Source organism: Choloepus didactylus, chromosome 6 (assembly GCF_015220235.1).
Source record: "Choloepus didactylus isolate mChoDid1 chromosome 6, mChoDid1.pri, whole genome shotgun sequence".
Classification (NCBI taxonomy): Eukaryota; Metazoa; Chordata; class Mammalia; order Pilosa; family Megalonychidae; genus Choloepus; species Choloepus didactylus.
Window position 1 is genome coordinate 86,632,342 of NC_051312.1, and position 20,119 is coordinate 86,652,460.

The window sequence follows — 20,119 nt, forward strand, 5'->3', positions numbered from 1 at the left end:
CTATCCTGGAGAATGATCCATGTATAATAGAGAAAAATGTGTATTCTGTTGCTCTTGGGTGAAGTGTTTTATAAATGTCTGTTAGGTCTAGTTGGCTTATAGTATCATTCAAGTCTTCTGTTTCCTTACCAAACTTCTGTCTAGATGTTTTATCCATTATTAAGAATGGTGTTATTGAGGTCTCCTACTATTAATGTAGACCTGTCCATTTCTCTATTCAAATCTCTCAATCTTTGGTTCATATATTTGGGGCTCTGCCAATAGGTGCATATCTATTTATAATTGTTATGTTTTATTTTTTAGTTGACCCCTTTATCAATATATAGTGGTGTTCTTTGTCCCTCAAAACAATTTTTGACTTAAAGCCTTTTTTTTTTAAATGATTTCACAAGTTGTTAGAGAGCAAATTTCAAAGAATGTCATGGGTCACAGTTCCACAACTTCAGCCATTTCCATTATTGTAAAATATAAAATACATACAGAAAGGTGTCAACTCTTGATGTACAGCTCAACAAGCAGTTATATATGTAATTTCAAAAACTGTTATGGGTTTACAGTTCCACAGTCTCAGTCCCTTCCCTATTATGCAGTATAAAGTGTATACAGAAAGGTGAAGACCTTCAAGGCACAATGCAACAAGCAGCTATCGATCAAATCCCAAGGGATGCTACAGGCTACAGTTCCACCACATCATTTACCTCCTTCCAGCCCTTCCAACACCCCAGCACCAAAAAAAAAAAAAAAAACAAACCAAACATATATATATATTTATATAAAATTTCAGTATTCATAGACCTTTGTTAAATCTTATCTTGTTTGTTGATACCCCTTCCTCTCACTTACTCTCTCCATTTTCAGGGCTGTCTAGGCAGTGAACACCCTAACTTGTTCATTATACTAAAGGGGGTGTTGACAGTATGGGGAGGGGGCTGAATCTAATTGTTGATCTTAAAGATGCTGTTGCCTTTGGGTTTTAGGATTTGTCTGGTATAGGAGCATTCTGGTGGATTTAGGTTTCTGAAAGATAAAACTTAGCGAGTTATAGAATCTCAGGAGGTACCTAGGTATTTGGGAACTACTTTTGGTAAGGGCATGGCATACAGTGGCCATTTGGGATGCCTAGCTGGAGCTTGCATAAGAGAAACCTCTGGGATAGCCTCTTGACTCTATCTGGGATTTCTCAGCCACTGTGACTTCAGCTTGTTACCTTTCTCCGCCCGCCCCCTCCCCCCTTTTGTCAACTAGGCATTTTCAATCCCTTGCTGCCAGGGCCAGGCTCACTCCCAGGAATCATGTCCCACATAGCCAGGGAGATTCATTCCCCTGGGAGTTATGCCCCTCATGGGGGGAGGGGGGGAGTTAATGAATTTATTTACTGAGGTTGTCTTAGAGAGACAAAGGCCACATCTGAGCAACAAAAGAGGTTTCCTGGAGGTGCCTCTTAGGCATAATTATAGGAGGACTCAGCCTCTTATTTACAGCCCTAAATTTCCAAGAGCAAGCCTCAAGTCGAGGGCTTGATTTAAAGTCTATTTTATCTGATATTAGTGTACTGACTCCAGCTCTCTTTTTAGTTACTATTTGCATGGCATATTTTTTTCGTCCTTTCACTTTCAACCAACTTGTGTCTTTGAATTTAAGGTGAGTCTTTTGGAAACAGCATATAGTGGGGTCATGCTTTTTTATCCATGCTGCCAATCTCTGTCTTAACTGGAGAATTTAATCAATTTACATGCAAAGTAACCACTGATAATGCAGGACTTTCTTCTCCCATTTGCTATTTGGTCTTTGTAACAAGTTTTGTATCTTTTTTGTCCCTCATGTGTTTCATTAATTCCTACTTTCATATTTACTTGATTTTTGAAGTGTACCATTTTGAGTCCCTTCTCATTTCCTTCTACATAAATATATTCAGACATTTTCTTTGTGGTTTCTATGAGGCTTGAATTTAAAGCCTAAATCTGTAAAATCATGTTTGAATTGATACTTACTTAATTTCAATAACAAACACATACACTATTCCTATAACCCTCTGTCCTCTGATTTTTGTTGTATTTGTTACAAATTATATCTTTATATATTGTATGTCCAAAACTATACATTTATCATTTTTATTCATTCATATTTTGTAACCTGTATGAAGTAAAAAATGTAGTTATATATATATAAAATACAATAAAATAGTACTGGAATTTATAATTAACCACATTATTTACCATTTCTTTTTGCTGCTTTGATTCACTGTCTAGTGACCTTTCCTATTAGCTGAACAACTCCCTTTAGCACTGCCTGTAGGGCATGTCTAGTGGTAATGAACTCCTTCAGCTTTTGTTTATCTGAGAATGAATTAATCTCTCCCTCAGTTTTGAAAGATACTCTTGCTGTATATAAATTCTTGGTTGGCAATTGTTTTCTTTCAGCAGTTTAAATATTTCATCCCATTTCCTTCTTAACTGTACATTTTTTGATGAGAAATCAGCACTTCATCTTATTGGGACTACTGGTACATAACATGTTGCCTTTCTTTTAAAGCTTTCAGAACTCTCTTTCTTCATCATTGGCATTTGATAGTTTGGCTACTTTGAGTTTGACTACTTTGAGGCTGGCCGTGGTTCTCTCTCTTTTACAGTTTAGCCCTCCTATCAAGATCAGCCCAAGGCAAAAGGGAAGTGCAGTGTCCCCTCTATCTTTTCTGAGCTTGTGTGTTGGCCTAGGCTTGTGTTCGCTCATGGCCTTATGAATTCCCCCATTAACAGGAATTCAAATGCCCCTTCTTTTCCCTATGAAATAGACTTTCTCCCACTCCTGGGTATTCTACTGAATGATTTAAAGCAGGTAATCCTTTGTCCTAGGCTAATATGACTTAATTGTCCCTTACACTGCTTTAATAGTCAGGGTGAATCTGAGACAAGTTCCTGGTTCAGACTTTCGAATTTCCACCCAACAGATTGGCACTGACATAAAGGCACTCCAGTGTGTGCACAGGAGCTACTTTGCTCTCTCCAGAAGAGGGCCAGGGACCCATGATGGGAGCACAGGCTGGCTCCACACTGCTCCAGGCAGTGGGGGAGGGAGGGGGCATAAAGGGTGCCACGAGCTTTTAAAGCTGCATTTCTAAAGCTGTTTTTAAAGCTATGTTTTCCTGATTTGGCACTCATGCAATTATTGCAAAACCTTAACTGTTTTCTGGAGTTTTGAGGAAGATGGCTCTGTCAGCTTTGCTGGTTCAAAGATCCTGTGGGGGAACAGCACCCTGGAGCACCTTACGCTAACATCTCGTTCAACCAGGAAGTTCTGATAACACCTTTTGCTGTACAAAACTTTCAACTTTGATATGGTTCATTTTAACTATTTTTTTCTTCAATTGCTTGTGCTTTTGGTGCAAAATCTAAAAATCCATTGCCTACTACAAGGTCCTGAAGATATTTCCCTATGTTTTCTTACAAGAAGGTTATAATATTAGCTCTTATATGTCTCAACAAATTTAAAAGTACTGAAATAATACAGAGTATAGTCTCTTAATTCAAGGAAATTCAGCTATAGTTCAATAATTTAAAAAAACCTGAGAAGTTCCCACATATTTGGAAATCAAACAGTATGCTCCTAAAAATCCACTAAATAAAAAATGAAATCACAAATTAGATTACAATGTATTTTGAATTGGATTATGAGGAAACCACAACATATCATATAAAAATTGGTGGAATGTGGCAAAATCACTGCTTAGGTGGAAATCAAAGACCTAAGTTTTCATTAGTACGCTAGAAAAGGATGAACAAATTAAACACAAATTAAGTAGATGAAAGGAAAGAGTAAATATAGAAGGAGAAATCAATGAAATATAAAACAGGCAAAGAAAACAGAAAAATCAATGAAACCAAAGATGATTCTTTAAAAAAGTAAAAAAAAGGGAAAAACCTTACAAGAGACTGATCAATAGAGAGAAAGCACAAATTACTAACATCAGGAATGAAAAATAATCATTACAGATCACACAGACTTTAATAGGATAGTAAGGGAATATTAGGTACAACTTAATGTCAGTATAGTTGAAATGGTGAAATTCTTTGATAGAATCATGTTACACATAGGAAGACAGAAAATCTGAATTGCCCCATGTCTACAAAACAAATTGAATCCATATTTTAAAACTTTTCCTTAAGGAAAACTCAGGCCCAGATGGCTTCACTGGTGAATTATTTCAAACATCTTAAAAAGGAATAATACCAATGTTATATACACTCTTTCAGGAAATGGAGGAGGTATGAGTATTTCCTAAATGATTTTATAAGGGCAGCATTGCCCTGATACTAAAATCAAAGACATTTCTAGGAAAAAATTTAAAAACTACAGGCCAATATCCTCATGAACACTGATGTGAAAAATCCTTAAGAAAATATTAACCAACTAAGTCCATCAATATATAGAAAGGATAATACACCACAATTCTGGTTTCTCCCACAAATGGAAGGCTGATTTAACATTAGGAAACCAATCAATTTAATTCACTGCATTAAGAGAGCAAAGAAGAAAAATTAAATGATTGTTTCAAGAGATGCAGAAAAACCATATGACAAAATTCAACACCTGTAGTCATGGTAAAACAAACAAACAAACAACATCTCCTCAATCTCATAAAGGGCATTTATCAAAATTCTACAGTCAACATTAGATAATGATGAAAATATGAATGTCCCCCCCCAAGATCAGGAAAAAGCAAGCATTTTGGTGCCCACCACTTTTATTCAACATTCTACTTGACCAGCTAGTGCAATAAAGGCAAGAAAAATAAATAAAAGGCAAACAGATAGGAAATGGAGAAGTAAAACTGCCTTTATTGGCAAATATGATCATATATGGAGATGTCCTAAGGATTCAACCAAAAAGCTACAAGAACTAGTAAGTGAATTTAGTAAGGTTGCAGGATGCAAGGTCAACATATATAGATCATTTTTTTTTTTTTACTACATACTAGCAACAAACAATTGAAAAATTAAATTTTAAAAATGCAACAGCATTAAAAACACAAAACATTTAGGGACAAATTTAACAAATTACATGCAAGATCTTTATACCAAAAACTATAAAACATTATGAAAGAAAATAAAGAAAGCTAAATAAATGGAGAGCTATATCATATTCATGCACTGGAAGACTCAATATTATTGAGAAGTCCATTCTCCTCAAATTGATTTACAGATTCAATGCAATCCCAACTAGAATCCCAGCAGACTTTTTTTTTTGTAGAAACTGATGTTGATGGAAATGACAGTAGACCAAACAACTGAAAAAAGAACAGTGTTGGAGGACTTACACTACCTGATTTCAAGACTCACCATAAAGTTCTCAAGACAGTATCATATTGGCATAAGGACAGACATATGATGATCAATGGAATTGAACAGAGTCCAGAAAAGATTCACACATAATATGGTCAGTCATTTTCAAAAAAGATGCAAAGGTAAAGGGGAAGGGAGAGTATTAAAAAAATGGTGTTGGAATAGTTGGATATCTGTATGGAAAATAAAGAACCCTGACTCTAAACTCACATCAGACGTCAAAAAATTAACTCAGAATCTTGAGGGGCACTGTCCTAAACATAAAATGTAAAATTATAAACTGCTAGAAGAAAAAAAAGAATAAAGACAAAATGGACAAACTAGATCTCAAAATTTAAAAATTTCCAATCTTTAAAAATACTGTCAAGAAAACGAAATGAAAATGATAAGTCATAGACTAAAGAAAATATCTGCAGTACATATATCTGAAAAAAGGACTTGTATCCAGAAAATATAAAGAACTCATAATTCAATAAGACTGTTTTAGTTTCCTGGGCTGCTTAAGAAAATACCATGAAATGGGTTGGCTTAAACGATGGGAATTTATTAGCTTACGGTTTTGAGGTTAAAAGAAAGTCCAAATCAAGTAATCGTCAAGGTGATGCTTTCTCCCTGAAGAACTGTGGTGTTGTGGGCTGGCTGCTGGCGATCCTTGGCTCTTCTGTCATGTGGCAAGGCACATGCAGCATCTTCTGGTCCCTTCATTCTCTTCTGGGTTTCATTTCAGCTTCTTGCTTCCTGTGACCTTCTCTCTCTTAGTCTGATTTCATTCTTTTATAATGGACTCCAGTAACAAGATCAAAACCTATCCTGATTGAGGTGGATCACACCTTAGCTGAAACAGCCTCCTCAAAGGCCCCTACTTACAATGGGCTCACACCCACAGGAATGGATTATATTTAAGAACATACTTTTCTAGGATACATACAGCTTCAAACCACCACAGAGACCAACACAAATTTTAAAAAACTGGCAAAAGATACGAACAGATACTTTACTAAAGAAGATAGATGAATGACCGATAAGCATATGAAAAGATGCTCGACATCATTAGCCAACAACATTAGTTTTAGCCATAATTAGTTAGTTACCACTGAAATGCAAATCAAAACCACAATGAGATACCATTACATACCTATTCAAATGGCTAAAATTAAAAAGACTGACAATACTAAATGTTGGTGAAGGAACTAGAACTCTCATCCATTTCTGATGAGAGTGTAAAACAGTACAGGCTCTTTGGAAAACAGTTGCAATTTCTTTTAAAGTTAGACGCACACTTACCACATGACCCAGAAATTCTTTTTCTAGAGAAATGAAAACATTCCAGGAGAAATCAAAACAAATATCTACACAAAGACTTGTACACTAATGTTCACTGAAGCTCTATTCATAATAGTCAAAAACTGGAAGCAATCCAGATATCCATTAGCAGGTAAATAGATAGATAAATCTATGGCTGTATTTCAAAAATATTATACCAAATGAAAGAAATAAGACACAAGAGAATATACCCTATGATTTCATTTAAAGGAACTTCTAGAATAAACAAAGCTAACCTACATGACAGAAAATAGATCAGGTGTTGCCTGGGCATGATGGAACTTTCTGGGGTGACAGAAATATTCTATATCCTGATTATGGTGGTAGTTATTTAGGGGTGTGCATATATCAAACTTATCGAACTGTATACTTGGAATGGGCACATTTACTGTATGTAAATTATACCTTGATAAAGTTCATTTAAAAAATTCCATGAGGACATAATGATACTCAAGAAAGAGAAAAAAGCCCACTTGCCACCACCACTGGAGGGGACTATAACATAAACTTCTTACCTTAAAATCAGAAATTAAGGAAAAAGATTTAAGCCTTTGGAGTTAATTTCCAGTTTGATGGGGGCAACTTCTTTAGAGAAAAGTACCAGTCAGTCAATAGAAATTAAATCACAGAATCAAAAAACCACAATTTTGCAACCCCCAATAAAATTATTCAGGCAAAGATCATCAATGGATGCTACAGCCATTCAGTGAGGGACATTATAATTGTATGATGCTAATATATTATCCATAGAGTTCTTTATAGTTGCAATGGGGAAACAAGACTCTTTACAGCAGAAAGAGCTGTAATTAAGTAGCCACACTTAGCATCATTAACAAAGGGACAACTTGATGTTACATGATTCCTGATGTGATGAAAAACAGCATCATCTATGCAGTATTCGTGCCTAAAATACTAACTTAACTTTAATCATGCTTTTAGAACTAACATATCTTAAAAAACAAGAAATCATGGGTCAATCTAATAAACTTATATATATAGCCAATACTGCAAAATATCAACAGGTAAATCTAGATGTGGGGAATATACATGTTTACTATACTAGACCTTCATCTTTTCTGAATGTTTGAATATTTTTCACAAGACTTGAAAAAAGTAATTAATCAAGTGGTTTACTAACTACTAACATACTGTATTATAAGAGTACAATGAAATAACAGACAAAAAGGCCCTGAAACAATGTGAATTTGGATATGTGATCGGCAATTTTGTTTTATAACAGGCTCATTCTTGATACTTGATTAACCCTGCAATAATGGGATAACACATCTTATGCAACTGAAATTTTTAGACCTCTCTTACAGAATTATGGCAAAAGTAGTACCATTTTTGAGTCACTAAGGTATAAGCGCGACATAGTAATTTTGAATTTCTGGTGTATAATAGCATCTTTTGAGAATAATTTATGATATCTTCAAAAATACGTTTATAAAGACAATAATTTGATTTTTTTGGTTTTGTTAATTCACCAGATACTGGACTTTGGCTTTGGAATGTACATTCAATTCTGATTATAGAGGATAGCTCAAATCTTGCAAAAAGAATCATATAGTATTTAGTTCCTCCTATACATCTTATACAAAATGTGAGTTATTAAAAATTATGGAGTATCTTTGATTTCTCCCACTAACTTTCTTCTTTGTGTTCCAACACTTCACTTTCAAAAAAAGAGAACTTTCTTCAACCCAATTAAAGGCAATATTTTAACATATAACAAACAACTGAATCCTGCCTGGAACAATGTAAGTCATGAACAATTTCAAAAAGTTGCCAAAGAAATCTCTTGGTTTCTTGGCAAGCTATTTTTATTTTAGATTCAATTTTATTGAGATATATTCACATACCATACAGTCATCCACAGTGTACAATCAGTTGTCTACAGTACCATTATATATATAGTTGGGCATTCACCACAATCAATTTTTGAATATTTTCATTACCACACACAAAAAAGAATAAGAATAAAAGTTAAAGTAAAAAAGAACACCCAAAACATCCCATACCCCCATCTCTCCCTATTATTCATCTACTTTTTGTCCTCATTTTTCTACTCATCTTTCCATACACTGTATAAAAGGAGTGGGAGCCATAAAATTTTCACAATCACAGGGTCACACAGTGTAAGCTATATAGTTACATAATTGTCTTTAAGAATAAAGGCTTAAAGTTGAACTGTAACTGGGTTACAGTTCAACAGTTTCAGGTATTTCCTTCTAGCTATTCCAATACACTAAAAACTAAAAAGGGATATGTATATAATGCATAAGAATAACCTCCAGAATGACCTCTCGACTTAGAGATATCTCAGTCACTGATCTCTCAGTCACTGAAACTTTCCTTCCCCCTTTTGGTCCAAGAAGGCTTTCTCAATCCCATGATGCCAGGGCCAAGCTCATCCTTGCAAGTCATGTCCCATGTTGCCAGGGAGATTTACACTCTTGGGAGTCATGTCTCACATAGTGGGAGGGCAGTGAGTTTACCTGCAGAGTTGGCTTAGAGAGAAAGGCAACAAAAGAGGTTCTCGGGGCATGATTCTTAGGCATATTGTAAGTAGGCTTAGCCTCTCCTTTGCAGTAACAAACTTCATAAGGGCAAGCCCCAAGATCGAGGTCTCACCCTTCAACTGGTAGCCCCCAGCACTTGTGAGAATATCATCAGTTCCTCTGGTGGGTAAATAAAATATTTCTACATTTTCCCCCAGTCCCTCAAGGGGGCTTTGCAAATACATCTTTATTCTCTGTCCAAATTACTCTGGGATGTGCTGGGGCTTCACACTAACCTGTACAAACCAACTAGATTTCACTCCCTATACAATGTTCCATGTAATTATGTTTGAATAAACGGACCATACAAGTTAAATTACATAGTGTGTTAAAAAATATAGATTTTGCACCTAATAAACACCTCTTCTTTTGGTCTCACAAAGAAATTGAAGTTTTAAAAACACTGTCAACAACATCCTTTACCCTTTAGTCTAATTTACCTTAGTCCTAACCAAGTCCATTTCGTTCATATCTCTAAATGAAGTCTGATCTCTTTTTTCAGACTCCTTAACATTTGCTGTATGGGGTAATGCTGACATTCATAGCTGCTGGACTCTGGCTCTGAATTTCAGGAGTCACACAGATACCCAAAGTTCCAGGGACCAACCAGATTATACACAAAGAACTCAGCATCTCAGAACTTAGAAATAACCATTACAACTCAGAAATACACGTAACTGCTGTAAGAGCTTACAGTCTAGGAACCTTTTTAATAAGCCTTCCCCTGATAACCTATGCTTTCAAACTCAATTCTCAGAGCTTGCACATTACAGTTAGTCCACATTAGTGAGGCATAATACTATTTTTCTTTTTATTTCTGGTTTATTTCACTCAACATACTGTCCTCAATGTCCATTCACCTCAAAACTTCACCCCTCCTTGTAGTAGCTCAATATTCCATTATACGTATACACCACAGTTTGCCATGTCATTCATCAGTCAGTGTACCCTTAGGCTACCTCCATCCACTGCAAATTTTGAATACTGACACCATAAACCCCACTGTGCAAATGTCCATCCATGTCCCTCTTTTCAGTTCTTCCAAGTATATACCCAATAACTGAGTTGCAGGACCATATCGCAACGCCATGCTTAGCTTCTGTGGAACCACCACACTGCCCTCCAAATGGGCTGCATCATTCTACTTCCCCACCCACGGTGAGTAGTTATATCCCTTTCTCCACATTTTCTTCAGCACTTGTATCCCTTTGTTTATTTTTCAGACGGTTTTATTCATACAACATACATTCCATCCTAAGTAAACAATCAATGGTTCCCTGTATAATCACATAGTTATGCATTTACCACCATTATCTATATAAGGACATTTCCATTTCTTCCACAAAGAAAGAGGAAGAGGCAAAAAAAAGAAAAAGAAAGAAAAAAAGACAACTAAAAGCAAAAGAAAAAATAAAATTAAAATGAAATACTATAAAAAAGTCAGACACCACCACCAATGCCAAGAATCGCATACCCTTCCCTTATATCCCCCTCTTACAGATATTTAGCTTTGATATATTGTTTTTGTTACAATTAATGGAAGCACATTACAATGTTACTGTTAACTATAAACTCTAGTTTGCATTGATTGTATTTTTTTCCCAATACCAACTCATTTTTAACACCTTGAAAAGCTGACATTCATTTGTTCTCCCTCATGTAAAAATATACTTGTACATTTAATCACACTCATTGACCACTCGAGGTTTCACTAACTTATACAGTCCCAGTATTTATCTTCTATCTTTCCTTCTGGTGTCTTACATGCCCCTAACCTTCTTCTTTCAACCATACTCACAGTCATCTTTGTTCAGTGTACTTACATTATTATGCTACCATCAACCAAAACTGCTCCAAACCTCTCTCTCCTGTCTTCTCCTGTCTGTAGTACTCCCTTTAGTATTTCCTGTAAAGCAGGTATCTTATAGACACTCTCTCAGTGTCTGTTTGTCTGATAATATTTTAAACTTCCCCTCATATTTTTAAAAATTCAATTTTATTGAGATATATTCACATACCATACAATCATCCAAGGTGTACAATCAATTGTTCACAGTACCATTATATAGTTGTGCATTCATCACCCCACTCTATTTTTTGAACATTTTCCTTGTACCAGAAAAAAGTGAAAAGAATAAAAAAAAAAAATGGAAAAAATAACACCCAAATCACCCCTCCCCACCTTATTTTTCATTTAGTTTTTTGTCCCCATTTTCCTACTCATCCATCCACGCACTGGATAAAGGGAGTGCAATCCACAAGGCTTTCACAATCACACTGTCACCCCTTGTAAGCTACATTGATATACAATTGTCTTCAATAGTCAAGGCTACTGGGTTGCAGTTTGATAGTTTCAGGTATTTACTTCTAGCTATTCCAATGCATTAAAATCTAAAAAGGGTTATCTATATAGTGCACAAGAATGCCCACCAGAGTGACCTCTCGACTCCATTTGAAATCTCTCAGCCACTGAAACTTTATTCTGTTTCATTTTACATCCCCCTTTTGGTCAAGTATATGTTCTCAGTCCCAAAAAGCCAGGTCTAGATTCATCCCCAGGAGTCATATCCTATGTTGTCAGGGAGATTTATACCTCTGGAAGCAGATCCCACTTTGCAGGGAGGGCCACATCTGAGCAACAAAGAGGTACTCAGGGGGAGACTCTTATGCACAATTATAAGCAGGTTTAGTCTCTCCTTTGCAGTAACGAGCTTCATAAGGGCAAGTCCTGTGATAGAGGGCTTGGCACATCAAACTGCCCGTCCTCAATGTTGATGAGAACATCAGCAACAATCCAAGGGAGGAAGCACAACACCTCTGCATTTTTCCCCAACTACTCAGGAGGGCCCTGCATATATATTTTTATTCTTGTCCAAATTACTTTGGGATGTGTTGTTATTTCACACTATCCTATGCAAACCTACATGGTCTCATTTCCTATTAAAAATTCCATGTTATTATGGTATTTGAACAAACTGTACAAGTTAAGTTGTTTAGGAAATATAGATCTTGCACCAGCTAAACGTCTCTCCCCTTGGTCTCACATGGAATTTGAAGTTTTAAAATACAGTCAGTATTGTCCTTTACCCTTTGCCTGATTTTCCCTAGTCCTAACCACATCTGCTTCATTCATATCTCTAGTTGAAGTCTGGACTCCTTTTCAGCTTTTTTTTAAAGAGTTGCTATAAGTGCTAATACTGACATTCATATCTGCCAAGTTCTAGCTCTGAGTTTCAGGTGTCACACAGATACCCAAAGTTCCAGGGATCGATCAGGTTATACACAAAGGGATCAGCATCTCAGAATCTGGAGATTCTCCCCCATTTTTGAAGGACAGTTTTGCTGGATAGAGAATTCTTGGTTGGCAGTTATTGTCCTTCAGTATATTAAATATATCATACCACTGCCTTCTTGCCTTCACAGTTTCTACTGAGAAATCCACATATAATCTTATTGAACTTTCCTTGTACGTGATGGATCACTTCTCTCTTGCCGCTTTCAGAATTCTCTCTTTGTATTTGACATTTGGTAATCTGATTATTAAAGTGTCTTGGTGTAGGTCTATTAGGATCTATTCTGTTTGGGGTACCCTACATTTCTCAGAGCTGTAATTTTATGTTTTTCAAAAGAGATGGGGAATTTTCAGAGATTATTTCCTCCATTATTGCTTCTGCCCCTTTCCCTTCTCTTCTCCTTCTGGGACACCTATGACAACATATATTCATGCGCTTTATGTTCTTATTCAGTTCCCTGAGATGCTGCTCATATTTTCCATTCTTTTCCCTATCTGTTCTTTCATGTGTAGGATTTCAGGTGCCCCGTCCTCCAGCTCATGAATCTTTTCTTCTGCCTCTTCAAGTCTGCTGTTGTATGTTTCCATTGTGTTTTTCATATCTTCTGTTGTATCTTTCATTCCCATAAGTTCTGCTAATTTTTTTTCAAACTTTTGATTTTTTCATGATGATCGCCTAATGTCTTCTTTATATCCTTCATTTTCTTTTGCCATATCTTCCCTCAACTTGTTGATTTGATTTTTGGACTGATTTAAGAGATTTGTTTGATTAATAATTAGTTGTTTCAATTCTTGTATCTCAGTTAAATGTAAGTTTGTTCCTTTGACTGAGCTATATCTTTGTTTTTCCTAATGCGACTTGTAATTTTTTTTGTTGTCTAGGTATCTGGTTTCCTTGATTACCCCAATCAGATTTTCCTAGAGCAGACAGGCCCAGGTCTCAGGAGGAAGCTGTATTCAGTATCAAGTTTCCCTGAGGAGCAGGTTGTCAGACTTTCTGTGAGGCCTCTAGACTCAGTGCTTTTCCTATCCTGTTTAGCAGGTGGCACTTGTCCGCCTGCAGCTTCCCAATGCTGTAAAGAGATGTCGTTCTTTAATTCTCAGTGGACCCTGTCCTGGCCAGGGGCTGAAGGTATCAGAAGCCAAGCTTAAGTTGTTTCTGTTTTGTTTGTTTTTTTTTGTTTAACCCCAGGCCCTGGGGTTTGAATTCTCTGAGGGATCACAGCAACTTGAGCTGGGCCTCACCCCCCTTTTCTTAGGGAAGATACACCCTTCAGGGAGTTATCTTCTACACCTGAATTCCTCCTTTGTCTCTCAGACTCTGTTAACTCCACCCTTGCCTAATTCAAGTGCTGATAATTTAAAATGCCTGAGAGCTTCTCTAATGAGCTGCTAAGAAAGTGAGAAAAAAAAAGGAAAAAGAGCAAAAGCCCCTTTTCAGAGCCAGTCCCCAGCCCCCCAGTTTTGCCAGTAGACTGGTGTTGGCACCCGGTTCTCTGTGCTCTTTGTCTTGGGACACAGCCATTTTCCAGTATTCTGAGTTCAGCCATCTCCAAAAATCTGTTTTTATTTATTTACATATTTTTTTTTCCATCAGCACTGTCTCCTGTCTGTCAGAAGGAACCTCAGAATCCTTTCCTGTTTGGTCTGGGTTTATCTGTGCTTGTAGCTTGTATTCAGTAGTCCAGATTTACTAATTAAAACCACAACTGGAGCTTAGTTGAGTTACTTTCCCTTGCTCCAAGTAACCAGCTTCTTTTTTCCAGAGGGAAGTATTTCAGCTCAGCCTGCCGTGCCAGTGGGGGAGGAGCATGAGCTCCGCAGTTTGGGGAGCTTTACTTACAATTGTATGCTGCGATGTCAGCTGTTCCACCCATTTCAGGCTGGTGTATGATGCATGTCCACTCATGGATGTCCCCAACAGTTGTTCCAGACTATATACTAGCTGTTCGTGACTATTTACTAGTTGCTATAGAGGACTAACTAAATTCCACACCTATCTATGCTGCTATCTAGCCCTGCCTCCCCTGCAAGCTAATTTTAAAACAGATATGATGTAATAGTTGAAGAGTGTGTGAGTATATGATAAAAGCCATTTCAAAATATTCAAATACCTAAATACCAGATTAAGAAAACTGTAATTAGTTTAGTTTAAGTAGTTGTTGTCTCATTTCACTTCTTGAATTAGGGGCTGCAAAGAGTGCCACATCTACAAATATTCTTGTAATAGCCACAGAGATCATAACATTATAACAATAGTTTCATCATTGTATGTCTAGTATACTCATTAGTACCTGGCACATAATAGGTACTCGAGAAGTATTTGCTGAATTAATTAATTAGTGAATATGGCCCAAATTACTCAGCCAAAGATTAACTGGAAAAGCACAGGTCATTTATTTATTTTTACTAAAAATTTTTTTTATTTCCCTCTTTTTATAAAATACAATTTTATTGAGATACATTCACACACCATACAAACCATCTGTTAAGGGTTGCTAACGCTGCCGGAATGCCAAACACCAGAGATGGATTGGCTTTTATAAAAGGGGGTTTATTTGGTTACACAGCTACAGTCTTTAGTCCATAAAGTATACAATGTAACACATCAACAATATGGTACCTTCACTGGAGGATGGTCAATGGTGTCTGGAAAACCACTGTTAGCTGGGAAGGCACGTGGCTGGTGTCTGCTCCAAAGTTCTGATTTCAAAATGGCTTTCTCCCAGGACATTCCTCTCTAGGCTGCAGTTCCTCAAAGTGTTAACTCTTAGTTGCACTTGGGGTATTTGTCTTCTCTTAGCTTCTCTGGAGCAAGAGTCTGCTTTCAACAGCCGTCTTCAAACTTTCTCTCATCTGCAGCTCCTGTGCTTTCTTCAAAGTGTCCCTCTTGGCTGTAGCTCCTCTTCAAAATGTCACTCTCAGCTGCACTTCAAAATGTCACCCACAGCTGCACTGAGTTCCTTCTGTTTGTCAGCTCATTTATAAGGCTCCAATGATTTAATTTAGACCCACCCTAAATGGGTGGGGTAACACCTCCATGGAAATTATCCAATTAGAGTCATCACCCACAGTTGGCTGGGGCACATTTCCATGAAAATAATCTAATCCAAACATTCCAACTTAATCCCCATTAATATGTCTGCCCCACAAGACTGCATCAAAGAATATGGCTTTTTTCTGGGGGACATTATACATTCAAACTGGCACACCCTCCGAAGTATACAATCACTGGCTCACGGTATCATCACATAGTTGTACATACATTCCTATGATCAATTTTAGAACATTTTCATTACTCCAGAAAAGAAATAAAAATAAAAAATAAAACCCAAATCCTCCCCTATTATTGACCCATAGTATTGGTGTGGTACATTTGTTACTGTTGATGAGAGAATATATTAAAATATTACTGTTAACTCTAGTCCATACTTTGCAATAGGTACTATTTTTTCTGTATACCCCTCTATTATTAATAGTAACAGTGTCGTACATTTGATCTGGTTCATGAAAGAACTTTTTAATATGTGTACAGTTAATCACAGACACTGTCCATCACAAGATTCACTATGTTATACATTTCCGTATTTTAACCTCCATCTTTTCTTCTGGTGATACACATGACTCTAAACTTTCCCTTTCAACCACATTCACACACCATTCAGTACTGTTAATTATTCTCACAATAACATGGTACTCTTACCTCTATCCATTTCCAAGGGTTTAAGTTCAACCCATTCTATTACTAAGTGTCTCAAAACATTTTTATTCTAATTAGCAACACTGTATGGAAACACAATATAGAAGACACTGGGTAGTCAGATTAATCAGGAAGGGAGGCTACTACTCATGTTAATAGGACTTAAAAACCAAACATGAAGTTAAAGGGATATAATGGAATTTTAACCAGTTTTCTCCCTTTCATAAAGGTATTTATAATAAATAAAGTAAATAACTATTGAATGGAAAGAGACAAACCCAATGTAAATGAAATATAGGTAGAAGAAAGGGAAAGGGAATCTATAGAAACCATTACTGTCAATTCCTCTAAAGACTCTTGTAGTCTTCTATTCAAAAATTGTATGACGATAATCACACAACTACTATCCCAATAATTACACCTTTCCATGTGCATAAAAAGTTTTATGTGCCTTTTTCATGTGCCTTTTTATGTGCAATTTCAGCTGGGCTAAATCTGGTAAGTGGAAATTAAGTGAGAGATCATTTTAAGATAGTAGGATTAATTAAATTTCACAGATATTCAAAACTGAGATAATGGATCTAGCACGATGGTTTTAGCACATTTCATATATTTGGTAAGAAAAACTGCCTCTGAGAATGCAGACTTAAATACTGGTATTAGGAGAGAGAGACAGTCTGTTGTGGGAATCTTGCTTCCTATTTTTAGCTTTAAACTAACAAACACTGGGTAGTTTTGCACATTCATGGAAATAACAGGTCATTTAGCCTAAATGCAGACTCTGTGTGACCAAACCCACTACTGCTACTGTGGGGGGTTGGTGAGGTTTGGTTAAGCTGGGGCACCAGATAATCACACTATGGATGGAGTCTGGAAATGGAAAATGAAAGACAAACACACCCTTCAGACAACTTCTGAGACTTGCCTCAGTCACTACTGTTCCACCAAGGCTTCAAAACTGGCTTCCTCCCAAGTTTGAAGAAACAAACAACATGAAAAACTCATCAAACTAGGCAAGGGCCTGGCCAGCATCTAAGGGTATGGCTTAGCCATGACCCCGAATTCAGAGAGGAAATTGGCTCTTCACTACATGCCTTGCCCTCCTTGCTACGGAGGCTGTGGATCAGGCTGTCCCTGGAATGTGGCCAAGTTGGGATTAATGGGGTTTCTCCGGGCCAGGCAGATGCGAGCCTGTTTTGCCCTCTGTTAACCCACTTCCCCATTCTTAAAAGTCTAGCTCCTGTTCCTGGATCCATGGAACATTCCAAATGGAGGAGACTTTTCTAGGCTCTAAACTTGTATCAATTTCTATGCCATTAATTTGACTTGTACACTATGTATTTTGTGAAAACTTAAAAATCAGTATATTCGTTGTAGTTAATTTTTTGTTATTTAATGTTTCTTGATTACAAATTTGTCACAGCAGGTTCAATGTCTCTTTGTTATATGTGCTACCTTGTATATAGCAGTACTTGATAAAAAATACCATGCACATAGATGAAGATGTCGAATCATATTCAAATTAAGGAGTGTACAGAAACCAAATTCTAAAGGTGCATATCACAGCTATGACATTGTCTTTGGAACTGGGCAAAACACCAGAATTAGTTCCCATCTCACCTCTGCTTTACGAATATTTTCTCTAGCTTCATCTATTTTCTGTTCCAGGTCTGATCGGCTTTGTTCTGATACAGCAACTCCATGACATTCCAGCTCATCTAAAACCTATTAAAGAAAACAGGAAAAAAATGATGACTGTTTTTCCCTTTTTCTCCTCTTCCCTTCAGTGCCTAGAGTATTTAGATAATTCAAAGACTTTAGTGATTAGTGGCCATGATTGCTTTATTTACCTTTAATTTGTTTCCTTTATTTATTTAAGACATCTTTTATTTTGAAATAATTAAAGATTCATAGGAAGTTGCACATCAGTAGAGAGGTCTGTGTACTCTTCCCATAGTAACCCCCAATAGTAACAATTTATATAACCATACAGTACAATATCAAAACCAGGAAATTGACATTGGCACAATCTACAGACCTTATTTATGATTGCACAATTTTTGACATGCACAGCTTTAATTTTTAAAAATTTCACAAATACAGAATACTGTGGCAAAACAACAAAAAGTCCCCATTGTAACTGTATGCCCCACCATGCACTCTCCATTCCAAGATAACTGATTTTCTATCAATTTATATGTATTCTTTCAGACCATTCCTTATGCATTTATATGCATATCTGCACAGGAATAATTATGCCTTAATAAATAGTGAAATAAGAGGTATATAGTATTATTTTCCCTCTCAATGTATCTAAGAAAGTCTTCTGTCAGTATCAATAAATTGACTTTATTCTCTTGATTTAATTCATAGATTCAATAGTTTAACTGTATATTTTATTTACTCTTACTCTCTTGCTATTTGAATTTTCAAATTTTTTGACATTATAAATAGTACACAAACAGCTTAGTCAATGATTTTTTTTTTAAAAAAGCAGTTTTATTGAGATAAATTCATGTACCATACAATCCATCTAAAGTGTACAAACAATATTTTCTAGTATATTCAGACTTGTACCTTCATCACCACAATCAATTCTAGAACATTTCCACTCATAAGAGGGTTCATGACGTTATACAGTCCCATGTTTCATCCTCTGGCTTTCCTTCTAGTGACATACACGACCCTAAATTTTTCTTTCAGCCACAATCACATCCATGTATCATCATTAATTACACTCTCCATAATGTGCTAACATCACCTCTATCCATTTCCATACATTTACAATCAACCTTATTACAAATTCTGCACAAATTAAGCATCAGGTCCCCATTCTCTGCCCTCATTTTATCTTCTGGTGAACTATGTTCTAGCTATTAAGACCATGAGTTTGCTAGTTATATTTAGTTTGTATTAGTGAAATCATACAATATTTGTCCTTTTATATCTGACATTTCACTAACATAATGTCCTCAAGGTTCATCCATGTTGCTACATGTGTCAAGACTTCATTTCTTCTTACAGCTGAATAATATTCCGTTGTATGTATATACCACATTTTGTTTATCCATTCCTTGGTTGATGAACACCTGGGTTGTTTCCATCTTTGGGCAATTGTGAATAATGCCACTATGAACATCAGTGTGCAAATGTCTATTTGCATCCCTGCTTTCCATTCTTCCAAGTATATTCCTACTGGTGGAATTGCTGTATCATATGGCAGTTCTATACTTCGCTTCCTGAGGAACCACCAAACTGTCTTCCACAGCGGCTGTACCATTCTACATTCCCACCAACAGTAAATAAGAGTTCCTATTTTTCCACATCCTCTCCAACACTTGCAGTTTTCTGTTCTTTTAATAAAAGCCATTCTAGTAGGTACAAAATGATATCTCACTGTAGTTTTAATTTGCATTTCTCTAATAGCTAGTGATGTTGAACATCTTTCCACGTGTTTTTTTAGCCATTTGTATATCCTCTTTGGAAAAATGTCTATTCAAGTCTTTCGTCTGGTTTTAAATTGGGTTGTTTTTCTTTTTATCATTGAGTTGTAGGATTTCTTCATATATTATGGATACTAAACGGATACGAAACCCTTATCGGATATGCGGATTCCAAATATTTTCTCCCATTGAGTAGGCTGCCTTTTTACCCTCTTGACAAACTCCTTTGAAGCACAAAAGTACTCTGAGTTCCATTTATCTATTTTTTCTTTGTTGCTTGTGTTTTGGGTGTAAGATCTAAGAAACCACCTCCTACCATAATATTTTGAAGATGCTTCTCTACGTTTTCTTCTAGGAGTTCCTAGTCAAATTATTTTTTTTTCAAATGCGATTTTATTGAGATATATTCACACACTATATTTTTTGAACACGAGAATATTTATTTAGGATAAAAACATAGA

General features: G+C 36.3%; 1 protein-coding gene across 1 annotated transcript in view; it reads right to left on the bottom strand.

The window, feature by feature from the left end:
- Nucleotides 1-20,119, bottom strand: part of FCHSD2 (FCH and double SH3 domains 2) — a 442,594-nt gene that overhangs the window by 60,491 nt on the left and 361,984 nt on the right. The window contains exon 12 of the mRNA XM_037840535.1: nucleotides 17,836-17,940. Within this exon, the coding sequence (XP_037696463.1) occupies nucleotides 17,836-17,940 (105 nt within the window). The remainder of the gene's footprint in view (nucleotides 1-17,835; nucleotides 17,941-20,119) is intronic.